We start from the raw sequence: 13,650 nt of genomic DNA, 5'->3' as shown, positions 1-13,650 counted from the left end.
ACACAAGAGTCAAGAGTCAGTGCCTTCCCCAGCCCCCGATGTCTTCTAAGGGCAAATGTGGTTTTGGAGAGGTCTTTCCTCTAAATCGTGGTGGGCAAACTATTCCTGTATCAGACAGCAGGTGGCGCGCAACTCAGAGAATTGAAAAAAGAACTGCGGGCGAATTACTTAACTCATTTCCAGTAACTTCTCCCTCCTCCCCCACAAGGCCTTCCCCAGCCCCACCTCCTGTTCCCCGGCGTGGGCCAAGCCTCCCAGATGTCCAGTTCCAGATGCCTGGTCTCAGAGTGGGGAAATTACCTCTGGAGAAGCCCCTACTCCACAAGCTGCCGAGGCAAGATGTGAGTGTGCCCTTGAAGAGGCCTGGAAGAAAGGGAAGTGGCCCTGGAGCGGGGGAGGGGGAGGCAGACCCAAGGACACACACACACACACACACACACAGACAATTAATGCCCAGGGAGCTGGAATTTGCCTGTAGCCTCTAGCAGCCTTCCCCAGCCTTCCTGTCCGAGCCAGGAAACTAACATATTGAAATGTCCCTCCCTCCTACCACCATTGCTCCCTCAGATCCCGGGGGAGGGGGGGGGGTTGAAATTTGCTGAAGCAGGGAGCAGCCCCCTACTTTGATTGAGACTCGCCAGGGAGATGAGCAATGGTGCAAAACTCACAGTCCAAGCTCAGGCTGGCTAGGAGGCTCAGGGTGAGGAGGGACGATGAGGGAGTGGCCAGCAGGTGCCGGGGCCCCAAGGACTGAGGCCACAGCTCTGTGGCCACATGTTGCTCTCACCCACACACAGGTGGTGGCTACTCCTCTGGGGAGTCCTCCAGGCTTGCCCCACACAGGGCTCCGTGCTCTTGGCCCAGCAGCTACCCCAGCAGCTGACATCCCCCGGGTATCCAGAGCCATATGTCAAAGGCCAAGAGAGCAGCAGTGACATCGAGGCTCCAGAGGGCTTTGCCGTGAGACTTGTCTTCCAGGACTTTGACCTGGAGCCGTCCCAGGACTGCGGGCAGGACTCTGTCACAGTGAGCTGTGGTGGGGGTCCTGGAGGGACTCTGGGGAGGAAGGCTCCTGGCCTGGAGCCCAGAGGCTGGGGGGTGTGGCTGTGCCCTGAATGGCAAAAGATGGCTGACGAGTCCAAGTCAGGGGCTCAGGCAGCTTACCTGGGAGGCCAGGATCTGCCCCAGGGCACAGCCTTCAACCAGCGGCCCTGTCCCTGCCCGCGTTACCGTGTGGACCCCACAGAGCAAAAGAGCAAAAAAGACTTCCCTGCCTTTGGAAGTCGTACAGAGGGACACACAAGTACCGCCAAACCCTGGAGTAAAAGAGTGGGGACTCACATAGCAGTCGTTAAAGATCCATCGAGTATTGGTGGAGTGCAGGCTCTGTCAGATCAGGAGGCTGGGCGTAAATAATCACAAAAGACTGGGTGACGGTTCAAGTTGCAGAATAAGAACACTCTAGAAACGGCCCCTTATCTTGTCTCTTGGGTTAAATTTTATTCCTATCGAAATAATACCGTGCACATAGTTCTTTTTAAAAATGAGTATAGTCCAAGGCTTATCAGGAAAACAGCGTCTCCAGCCTTCTTCCCAGCCCTACTGCCCCTCCCGGGGAAGCACCTACAGTTCATGTAGCTGCTCCGTCTGGCATTTACGCCCATATGTATAAATAGCATGCTTATTATGTTACTTTTTTGCATCTGATCACTTAATATCTAACTATAGAAGATGAGGACTCTATTTACCTCTCTTAGACCTTCCACATGTCCCCACCCCCGTCATCCCTGTCAACCACCATTAGCATTTCTAGTTAACTCTGTACTCATTATTTGCATTCTCTTGACTTTAAAACATTCACTTCAGGGGTGCCTGGGTGGCTCAGTCGGTTAAGCATCCCACTTCAGCTCAGGTCATGATCTCATAGTTCATGAGTTTGAGCCCCACGTAGGGCTCTGTGCTGACATCTCAGAGCCTGGAGCCTGCTTCAGATTCTGTGTCTCCCTCTCTCTCTCTGCCCCTCCCCTGCTCCCGCTCTAACTCTCTCTCTCTCTCTCAAAAATAAAGAAAACATTAAAACAATTAAAATATTCACTTCTGAGCATATGGTGTACCATAATTCTATGTCCTTGTTTCTCCAACTTTTGGGTCTCCCAGGAGTCGGTAACCACATGGAATTTTAGGGGTTTTCTGTTTGTTTTCGATTTGATTTTTAGTTTGTTTAGTTCTGTCTGTAACTAATCTCCCCAGACTCTTAGCCAGGACAGTAAATATCCTCTCTATATAATCGACACAATCAACCACACATCTCAATCTCTAGTCCTCCTTTGTACTGGTGACATCCCCCTGAAGAGCTCTTGGTGATTTATCTCCTCAGTCTGAGTCCCCTGCTGTCTAGAGCCTCAGGCATTCTGGGAGTTCCCTACCCTTCCTTCTGGGCATTTCCTTTACGTGTCCTGTGTTGGAACTGAATCCCATATCATTCTCTTCTTGGTATAGTACCCCATTTGGGGGGAGAACATTCTGCTCCAGAAAGAGCAAGAGAAAATAACTTGTAAAGGAGCGTACATACCCTGAATGTCCCAGCTCTGCCCTCACCATTGATGGACAATTGTTGATATGAGTCTTTTTCTACTCATTGTACAGGTTTTTTTTTAACCTAGAGACTTTTTATTATTTTTATTTGTGTTTGTTCACTTTATTTATTTAGTTAGTTAGTTTCAGGGGTGGCGGGAAAGGGCAGAGGGACAGAGAGAACCTTAAGCAGGCTTCATGCCCAGCATGGAACCCAACACGGAGCCCAATGCAGGACTCGATCTCACAACCAACCGTGAGTTCATGACCTGAGCCAAAATCAAGAGTCAGTCACTTAACCGACTGAGCCACCCAGACACCCCTAATGTAGGACTTTTTTTTCCTTTTTAAATGTTTATTTATTTTTGAGAGAGAGAGACAGAGACAGAGTGTGAACGGGGGAAGGGCAGAGAAAAGGGAGACACAGAATCCAAAGCAGGCTCCAGGCTCTGAGCTGTCAGCGCAGAGCCTAATGCGGAGCTCGAACTCACAAACCATGAGATCATGACCTGAGCTGAAGTCGGATACTTGTCTGAGCTACCCAGGCGCCCTCTAACATAGAGACTTTTTAAATCTAATCCTTCAATTCTGGGAATGTTCTTGTATTTTTTTTTTTTTTTTTTTTTTACTGAAGTATAGTTGTCATACAATGTTATCTTAGTTTCAATTGTACAAAATATTGAATACGCAATTCTGTACATTGCTCGGTGCTTACCCCAATAAGTGTAGTCACCATCTGTCACCATACAATGTTATTATAATATTATTGATTATTGATTACATTCCTTATGCTGTACTTTTCTTCTCCATCACTTAATCATTTTTTTAAAGTTTTACTTAAATTCCAGTCAACATGCATTGTAATATTAATTTCAGGTGTACAATATAGTGATTCAACACTCAACATACAACACCCTGTGCTCATCACAACAAGTGCCCTCCTTAACCCCCATCACCTATCTCCCCACCCACCAGTCGTGTATTATTTGTTAAATAAGTTCCAGATGTCTGCTTTCTGTATTTTCTCTTTCTGGAACTCCTGTGATTGAGTTGTTGTAGATTCTGGACTGATTCTCTCGTTTTGTTAATCCATTCTGTTCTGTTTTCCATCTCTTTTTCTTTTTGTTCCACTTTCTGGGAGATTTCTTCGTTTTAAATAACATTTTAATTAATTTTTTTCTGCTAACATATTTTTTCACGTCTGAAAGGTCATTCTTCAAAACGTGCCTTTTTATAGAATACTGTTCTTGTCTCATTGAGGCCATATCTACTCCTTTCCCTCTACGGGGATTATTTTTAAAGGTTTCTTCTGTTCCTTGTATTATCTCTGCTTCACCCAAGTTCCCTTTTATTGTTCATTTGTTTTGGTCTCTGTTTTTTGTGTTAGAAACCATCCTATAATGTCTGATAATCCTTGGCTCTCCATTCATATTTAAGGGTGAAATACTTGGCTGGCACTGGATTCTCTGTGTGGGTAGCTAAAATTTGTGCAGTGACAGGTTCGGAAATAGAGTTATCAACACGGTGACCTATTTGTGCTATTGGGCGCCTCCCAGATATTAGCTCGCAGAAGTATTTTCCTTGGGGACAGCCGACCTCAGATCAGAATCCTCTGGCCTCCTGCTCAGGGTTGCTGACATTCTGGCAAACAAGCAGAGAAGGGAATCTCCTTGTTTGACACGTGGACTTCCACCTAATCCCTCTGCTCTCAGTCGTGGTTTTCACCTCCTCCGTCAAGTGTGCTGGCGGACCCCAAGTCCAGGCTGTCTGGCTCACGCTCAGGTCGTCTGCCAGGATGAGCCAGAGGAGTTGCCCGGATGCACAGGGTGGGCAAAGGGATCCAGAGTTCTGAGATCTCCCCGTGTAGGCTTTCCATCAGCCCTTCCTTCGTCCTCATCCTCAGGGGCTCCTGGTTACCCCAGTTCCTGGAACCTCCCTGGGTTGTGTGATGAGAATCTGCCCGCTCTGTGTTGGCTTCTATCCTTGCAGACTCATTGCCATGGTCCATCTCCATTCTATCTTCCAAAGTGTGGACAGCTCTCATCCGCTGTCACGTCTTCCTCTCTCTTTTTTGTCCTTGCTCACGTAATACCATTTTATCCCTTTGCTGTCACGTTGGTGGGATTTGAGGTGGGAGAGGAGATAAATGCGTGTGTGTAGTGCTTCAGATTTAACTGGCAGTCGGGACTATACTTCCTTCAATTCAGCCTTTGTCCGTTGAGCACCTACCGTGAGCCCCGCTCTTCTCAGTCACGGACAGTTGTGATCTTGGCCTGACTCTTCCCTTGTCAATGAGGGACTTTAAGCTCAGGAATAGGACTCTTCCCTCCTCTCTGCGTCCGGAGCAAAGCACACAGGCACCTCAAATGCAGAATTCAACACCCTGTAGTTCAGTTCCGTTTTTACTTGTCGGTGTACTCAGCGAGCCTGTGGGCTCCTCGGTAGCAGAACCGTGTGTTTGTATCTATACCCCCCCAACACCTAGCACGGTGTTCTATTGCCTAGCACATAGAACATAGCCAATAACTCTTTATTAAAGGAATAAATGAGGGGCACCTGGGTGGCTCAGTTGGTTGAGCGTCCAACTCTTGATTTCAGCTCAGGTCATGATCTCACGGTTCATGAGATCGAGTCCCGCATCGGGCTCCATGCTGTCAGCGTGGAGCCTGCTTGGGATTCTCTCTCTCTTCCTCTCTCTGTCCCTCCCCAGCTCATGTTCTCTCTCAAAGTAAATAAATAAACTTAAATAAAGGACTAAACGAAAGAATGAGTGGAACCCAAGCCTCTGTAGAACACACAACAAAATGAATTTTGAATGAGCAGGTGGCTCCGCGTGCAGATGCTGGACAGCTATCATAGGGCGTGCTGTTGTCCTGGCTAGAAGAGGCCTTACAGGCCATTTTATAGGAGGTCTCGCTTTATAGGAGGAAACTGAGAGCTGGGGTAGTTAAGAAACCACCCCCCCCCCTGCCATGTCGCACGGGGAGTCGGGGCAAAGTCTGGAATTTAACACAAGTCTGATGACTCACAGCCGGGTGTTCATTCTACGTTGCTAGTTAGACTCTTAAGTGACTTTAGTTAGCCGACAGCTCGTAAGGTAGGGGAAGAAGAAAACTGGAGCGTTTAACAACCAAGTATATCAGTAAAGGACCGTTTTCTAGGGTAAAATGCTTCTTCCCCAAGAGGTAGGTCTCTGAAATAGGGAGATTAGTTTTGTTGATGTTCTAAGAAAGCAAAAGCATTGGGACAAAATTTTTCTTTGTGCCAACTTCCACCCAGCTGCTGTGACCATGAAGAGACGGGCTGGATGGGGTCTTAAGGGAATTCGAGATTCGGAGAGAATGAGGAAGCAGAGAGCTAGCAAGAACCCAGAGTATGTGTGTCAACATGAAGGTTCAGAAATCAAATGAGCTGACCAGTGCGCGGTGCACCCAGAACAGAGATTAGGCACGAAGCATGGGCCGGGGGGACTCCTTCCAAGGTGCCCTTCCTTGGATTGGGGAACCCACAGGAAGGGATTTGAGCCGGGGGGAGGCAGCCAGAAGGGACAGAAACAGAGACAGCCTGCTCAACGAACATATTAAGCAACAATAGCCAACGTACACACACCGTGTCCATAGATTTCACACCGTGTCAGTGGCCACAGTTAAGTTTATGGAGTATAGGCGGAGGAACATTCCAAAAGAAGAAGAACAGGAAAGCGAGGAACCCAAGGGGCTCAGTCTTTGCAAAGGGTCTTTGCCTCACAGATGTTGGTCCTAGGAAGTTACTCGAACTGGAAGGTGATGGGAGTGGAGGAGGCTGGATGGGAAGGACTTACGTCTGTATATTTGTTGATTCAAGGCTCTGGCGCTCTATGTACCATTTGGAGCGTCAGAGAGTCAGTGGTGAGCAAAATAGATGTAATTCCTGCCTTCTTAGAATCGAGAATCCAGTGGACTGTTTGGAGAAACCCTGGGGTTCCCAAGGAGCTTCTTGAAAGGAGGTGACTATGGTGGGCTTTGAGGTAATTATGGTAGGCGAAAGAAATGCGCGAGGTATCTGGTCATGGATGAAAGAAACCTGGGCGTCAGTAATGCAACAGAAAGCTACTTGAGGAAACCTCCCCGAGGGACAGCTTCTGGGCCCCAGAGGTGGGCAGACCTTCTAGAATCTACGCCCAGGACGTGACCCTGTGGTGCAGATTCACCCCACACCTGCCTGCCCACCCTCCCCTTCCAGATCACAGCCAATGGGATGGATCCGAACCGGTTCTGTGGGCAGCAGGGCTCCCCGCTGGGCAGCCCCCCTGGTCAGAGGGAGTTTGTGTCCCCAGGGAATCGATTGCGGCTGACTTTCCGAGCACCCGCCTCCTCTCAGGACAGGACTACTGGCCTCCACAGGGGCTTCCTGGCCCTCTACCAAGCTGTAGGTGAGTGTCTGTCCCGGGGGTGCAGCCTCTGTCCACAGCCATGGCCCCTAGTATCTTGAAGTGACATGTGGAAGCTTGAGTGACTACTGAGGCAGGGACCAGTGATCCCTCCCGGCCCCACCTGTGCCCCAATTCAAAGAGCAGCTGCTGCTTGGTTCCAGCACTCCTTTCCATGCAGACTTCTAGGCCAAATGCATACAGATCATCTCATCCTTCAAACGAAGCCAAAAATTCCAGATTTTTAAAAAATGTTTATTTATTATGGAGAGACAGAGAGAGACAGAGCACGAGCAGGGGAGGGAGAGGAGGAGACACAGAATCAGAAGCAGGCTCCAGGCTCCGAGCCGTCAGCCCAGAGCCTGACGCGGGGCTCCAACTCACAAATTGTGAGGTCGTGACCTGAGCCAAAGTCAGACGCTTAACCGACTGAGTCACCCAGCCACCCCCAAAATTCCAGATTTTTAAGTGAAATTCTAGATTTTCAAATGGTAACCCGGATTTTTTTGGAAAGGTACTGCTAGCACATGGTAATTTTTTTAAATAACATAATATGGTGAATAAAAATAATGTAATACGGTAATAATATAAGAAGTAAGTCTTCCTCTGATCTCTGGCCCTTAGTCCCTGGCTACCCTGTCCAGAAACAACCCTGTTGTCCACTTCCTGGTATCTTTCCAAAGACATCTATGCCATTCAATTATACATATTCTTACAGGGAAAGAAAGGATTGCCTGATGATGAAACGTCTTTTTTTTTTTTTAATTTTTTTAACGTTTATTTATTTTTGAGACAGAGGGAGACAGAACATGAACGGGGGAGGGGCGGAAAGAGAGGGAGACACAGAATCAGAAGCAGGCTCCAGGCTCTGAGCCATCAGCCCAGAGCCCGACGCGGGGCTCGAACTCACGGACCGCGAGATCGTGACCTGAGCTGAAGTCGGCCGCTTAACCGACTGAGCCACCCAGGCGCCCCTGATGAAACGTCTTAAATGTAGTATTTTTCACACAATAATATGTCTTAAAGATCATCCCATGTACATGTGGCTAGCATTGCCTAATTCTTTTGAATGACCACACAATATTCCTTTGATAGATGCATGCAATGGATTTAACCAGCCCTCCACCGATACTTTGCTGCCACAAACATTGCTGCTAAGGGTATCCTTCCTTGTTTCTACACCTTGAGCACGTGTATGAAGGTGAATTCTTAGAAGTGTACATGTTAGGTGAAAAAAAAACGCTTGCAATTTAAATCTTGGTATTGCTAAATTTCCCTCCAAAGAAGTCTTGCTGGTATATACTGACTAGCCATGTCTGAAACTACCTGTTTCCCTATACCCTATTTATCATGGTTATTTTCAAAATTTATCATTTTTTATGTTCATTTCTTTTTGAGAGAGACACATAGACCACGATCAGGGGAGCGGGAGGGGCAGACAGGGGGAGACACAGAATCCGAAGCAGGCTCCAGGCTCTGAGCTATCAGCACAGAGTCCGACGCGGGGCTCGAACTCACGAACCACAAGATCATGACCTGAGCCAAAGTCGGACGCTCAACCGACGGAGCCACCCAGGCGCCCCATTTCGGTTGTTCTAAACAAGATTGTGCAAGTCAGACTAAAATATGGCCGTGGGCCAGAATCGGTCCCGGGGTTGCCAGCTCTAGGTCCTTATGACCACTGTTTTCCTACAGGGGTGAACCACAGTCGGACCAGTGGGGGCTCTGAGGCCATCAGCATAGCTGAAGACAACTCCTCCAAGATCCAGAACCACTGCCAGGAGCCCTACTATCAGGCAGTGCCGGCAGGTAAGCCCCCACCTGCTGGGGAACTGGCTCCTACTTGCCTCACTCCCACCAAGAGGCCTGAGGCCTTCTGGGCGCCCGCCACCCCCACCTCCCAAGGCTGAGCCTGTTTCTTTGCCTCCTGTCTTTTCACTCCTCAGGGGCACTCCCCTGCACAACCCAGGGCCTCTGGAGGGAGACACAGGATAGGGAGGAGCTTCCTCGCTGTGAACCTGGTGAGTAGTGACCTGCCAGCGCCCCTCCGGTGGCCACTTCCCAAAGAAGTCTCAGCTGCACATGGGGCCTATGGGAGCAGGACACGGGGGTTTAAGCCTTGGGGTAGAAAGGGAGAGATAAAGGCAGAAGTACAGGGGGAAAGGGGAACCAGGGGGGCCCAGAGAAGGAGAGGCAAGGATCTTGTCTCTTCTTCTTCAGGATCAAGAGATAACTGAGAAAGGAGGGGCGGCTGTGTGGCTCAGTCGGTTGGGCGTTCGACTTCGGCTCAGGTCCTGATCTCACGGCTCGCGGGTTCGAGCCCCGTGTCAGGCTCTGTGCTGACAGCGCAGAGCCTGGAGCCTGCTTCGGATTCTGTGTCTCCCTCTCTCTCTGCCCCTCCCCGGCTCACGCTCTGACTCTCTCTCTCTCTCTCAAAAACAAAGAAAACATTAAACAAAATTAACGACAACAACAAAAGAGATAACTGAGAAAGGAAAAGCAGGAAGGAAGTTCATCAAATGGGACAGTGCAGGAGAAGAGGGGTCCGCAGAGTGGAAATAAGGGAAACCCATCTCTTGGGATGGTCTGCTTGAAGCATACATAGACAGGCTCTCTGTCCCCAAAATATCTCCCTACCTAGATGTCACAGTGCCAGAAAGTCCACCATTTTTTTTAAAGACTCTTTATTAACATACAACTTATGTAACATAAGATTCACCACCTTCACCGTTTAAAAATGTCCAATGCAATCATTTTTAATACGCTTGCAAGCTCGTGCCACCATTCCCACTAGTTCCAGAACATTTCCATCACCCCAAAAGGAAACCCCGTACCTCCATCTACCCTTCCCCGTCCCGTGGCAACCACTAATCTACTCTCTGTCTCCATGGATTTGCCTGTTCTGAACGTTTTCTGTAATGGGAATCCTACAGTATGTGGCCTTTTGCGTCTGGCTTCTTTTACTTAGCGTCACGTTTTCAAGGCTCAGCCATGTGGGAACAGGTATCGGGATTCCATTCCTTTTGGTGGCTGAATGGGAGTCCGTTGTCGTGGGGATGCCCTGCCTTTTGCTCACCCATGCATCACGTGAAAGACATTTGGGCTGTTTCCACATTTTGCCCTTTATGGATCGTGCTGCTATGAGCCTTCGTGGGCACGTTTCTGTGTGAACATATGCTTTCTGTTCCCTTGGGTCTATCCCTGTGAGTGGAATTGCTAGGTCCCATCATACTTGTATGTTTAACTTTTGGAGGACTTGCCAGACTGTGTTCTGCTGTGGCTGCCTCATTTTACACGCCCAACAGCAAATACAAGGGTTCAAGTTCACCGTTTTTGAAACCCACTTTTTTGAGTCCAAAGCATTGCCTTTCTAACCCAGTCGGAACAAACTTCTCAGGTCTCACTCCTGACCCTCAGAAGGCTCTCGGGCCAGCCTGAGCACTGTTTTGGGGGGTGGGTGGGAGGGCCAGTAATAGTGGAAGATGTTAAAAATGAAGGAATGTCGGGACGCCTGGCTGGCTCAGTCGGTTAAGGATCCGATTTTGGTTCAGGTCATGATCTCACAGTTCGTGAGTTGGAGTCCCACATCAGGCTCTGTGCTGTGACAGCTCAGAGCCTGGAGCCTGCATCGGACTCCGTGCGTCCCTCTCTCTTTCCCCTTCCCCCGCTTGCACTCTCTCAAAAACTAAATAAACATAAAAATTTTTTTAAAAATGAAAGAAGAATATGCTAACTAATTTGGATGTAAATTAAAAATATATATAATTCAGTATTATGTTGAAAATAAATAAATAAAAATTACAAAAAAAACTGAAAAAAATAAAATAAAAAAATGAAGGAAGGGCACAGAAAACAAAGACAACAGACGCTGAGGACAACCTCGGCTTGCTGCATGATTGTGCTCAGGCTGGCCCCACCAAGAGTCTAGAGAAGTGGCTTTAAAATAGCTGAGGGACTTGTTGGGAAAAGCACTGGGTGTTGTATGGAAACCAATTTGACAATAAATTATATTTTTAAAATTTTTTTTAAAAAATAGCTGAGGAATGGGTGAAAGCGGTGAAGGGGATCAAGAGTACAGTTCACCCTGATGAGCACTGAGTAATGTGTAGAGTTGTTGGATCACTATATTGTACACGTGAAATTAATTACACTGGAATTAAAATTTTTAATCCCATTATTTTTTTTATTTTTATTTTTTTAGCATTTATTTATTTTTGAGACAGAGAGAGACAGAGCATGAACAGGGGAGGGTCAGAGAGAGAGAGGGAGACACAGAATCTGAAACAGGCTCCAGGTCCTGAGCTGTCAGCACAGAGCCTGACGAGGGGCTTGAACTCACGAACCGTGAGATCATGACCTGAGCCGAAGTCAGATGCTTAACCGACTGAGCCACCCAGGCGCCCCTTTAATCCCATTATTAAGGTAAAATAAATAAGTGATATTTTTTTGAGAGAGAGAGACCAGGGGAGAGGGGCAGAGGGAGAGAGAGAATCCTACACAGGTTCCACACTGAGCGTGGAGCCCGACACAGGGCTCAATCCCATGACTCTGGGATCATGACCTGAGCCAAAATCAAGACTGGGATGCTTATCACCCCAAGAGTGATTTTTTTTTTTTTAAGTATCTGTGGAGACAGGAGAGAGAGCACTTCACAGAAGCAGGTCTTTCAGAAGTGTACCTTTTTTTTTTTTTAACGTTTATTTATTTTTTGAGAGACAGAGAGAGACAGAGCATGAGCAGGGGAGGGGCAGAGAGAGGGAGTCACGGAATCCGAAGCAGGTTCCAAGCTCTGAGCTGTCAGCACAGAGCCCAACGTGGGGCTCGAACTCACGAGCAGTGAGATCCTGACCTGAGCTGAAGTCTGATGGCTTAACCGACTGAGCCACCCAGGCGCCCCGTTCAACAAATGTATCCTGATGCAGCTGCTGATGTCACCCGTACCCCTCTTCTCTTCCAGTCTGTGGCCGGCCACTCACCCCCATCGCCCAGAACCAGGAGGCCCTCGGTTCCTCCAAAGCCAAGTTGGGCAACTTCCCCTGGCAAGCTTTCACCAGTATCTACGGCCGTGGAGGGGGGGCCCTGCTGGGCGACAGGTGGATCCTCACCGCCGCCCACACCATCTATCCCAAGGACAGCGTCTTTCCCTGGAAGAACCGGAGGGTGGATGTCTTCCTGGGCCACACAAGCCTAGACGAGATGCTGCGGCTGGGAAGTCACCCTGTGCGCCGTGTGGTCGTGCACCCCGACTACCGCCAGAACGAGTCCCACGACTTCAACGGGGACATTGCCCTCCTGGAGCTCCAACACAGCGTCCCCCTCGGCCCCAGCCTCCTCCCGGTCTGTCTGCCCGAGAGTGAGGCCCTCCACCGCAGCGGCGTGTTGGGCTATGTCAGTGGGTTTGGCGTGGAGAGGGGCTGGTTAACCACTGAGCTGAAGTACTCCAGGCTTCCCGTCGCCCCGAGGGCGGCCTGCCAGGCCTGGCTCCAAGAGAAGCAGAGGTCTGAGGTGTTCTCGGACAACATGTTCTGCGCTGGGGATGAGATGAGGCACCAGAGCGTCTGCCAGGGGGACAGTGGTGGCGTCTATGTGGTATGGGATGAGCGCACCCATCACTGGGTGGCCACGGGCATCGTATCCTGGGGCGTCGGGTGCGGCAAGGGCTATGGCTTCTACACCAAAGTGCTCAACTACCTGGACTGGATCAAAGGAGTGATGGGGGGGAAGGACTGACCCTGGGGGCGCTTGAGCAGTGACCCTCAACTCTGAAGGCCCCCATCCCGAAAGGAGAGGGTTGGGAGCTCGGACTGGGCTCGGGGACGGGGATGGGGGCAGAGAATCTCTATTCGAGCTCCTGCTGCCCTATCCCTCATGCGACAGAACTCCTCCTCCTTCCCAAGGTCCCCTCCTCCTCATCCTCTCCCTTCCTTCCAGTTTGCGAGTTTGTGCTCCGCCCAAGGAATCCCTGTACATCTCAGCCGGTTGCCTTTAAACTTCATCTTCTGGGCACTTGGGTGGCTCAGTCTCTAAACTTCATCTTCTGGGCACTTGGGTGGCTCAGTCTCTAAACTTCATCTTCTGGGCGCTTGGGTGGCTCAGTCTCTAAACTTCATCTTCTGGGCGCTTGGGTGGCTCAGTCTCTAAACTTCATCTTCTGGGCGCTTGGGTGGCTCAGTCTCTAAACTTCATCTTCTGGGCGCTTGGGTGGCTCAGTCTCTAAACTTCATCTTCTGGGCGCTTGGGTGGTTCAGTCTCTAAACTTCATCTTCTGGGCGCTTGGGTGGCTCAGTCTCTAAACTTCATCTTCTGGGCGCTTGGGTGGTTCAGTCTCTAAACTTCATCTTCTGGGCGCTTGGGTGGCTCAGTCTCTAAACTTCATCTTCTGGGCGCTTGGGTGGCTCAGTCTTTAAACTTCATCTTCTGGGTGCCTGGGTGGCTCAGTCATTAAGTATTGGATTTCAGCTCAGGTCATCATCTCACGGGACTTCATGAGCTCCAGTCCCATATGGGGTAAGCTCCAGCCCCATCTCTCTCTCTCTCTCTCTCTCTCTCTCTCTCTCTCCCCCTCCTGGGATTCTCTCTCTTTCTCTCTGTCTGCCCCTCGCTCACTTGCGCCCTCTCTCTCCCTCTCAAAAAATAATATAAAGCCTGGGGGGACTCAGTTGGTTAAG

General features: G+C 49.5%; 1 protein-coding gene across 1 annotated transcript; it reads left to right on the top strand.

The window, feature by feature from the left end:
* Positions 1–221: 221 nt before the first annotated feature.
* C1RL (complement C1r subcomponent like) lies at positions 222–13,059 on the top strand. The gene is made up of 6 exons (XM_047066597.1): positions 222–341; positions 798–1,026; positions 6,796–6,985; positions 8,678–8,791; positions 8,929–9,003; positions 11,940–13,059. The coding sequence occupies exons 1-6, from the start codon at positions 259–261 to the stop codon at positions 12,710–12,712; spliced, it is 1,464 nt and encodes a 487-aa protein (XP_046922553.1). The 5' UTR covers positions 222–258; the 3' UTR covers positions 12,713–13,059.
* The last annotated feature ends 591 nt before the right edge of the window (positions 13,060–13,650 follow it).

The sequence above is a fragment of the Lynx rufus genome, unplaced genomic scaffold (assembly GCF_022079265.1).
Source record: "Lynx rufus isolate CCGP_SWC_20201006 ecotype Redwood Valley unplaced genomic scaffold, mLynRuf1.p SCAF_7, whole genome shotgun sequence".
Lineage (NCBI taxonomy): Eukaryota > Metazoa > Chordata > Mammalia > Carnivora > Felidae > Lynx > Lynx rufus.
Note: the sequence above shows the minus strand (reverse complement) of the source record. Positions and strands in the feature narration are given on the sequence as shown.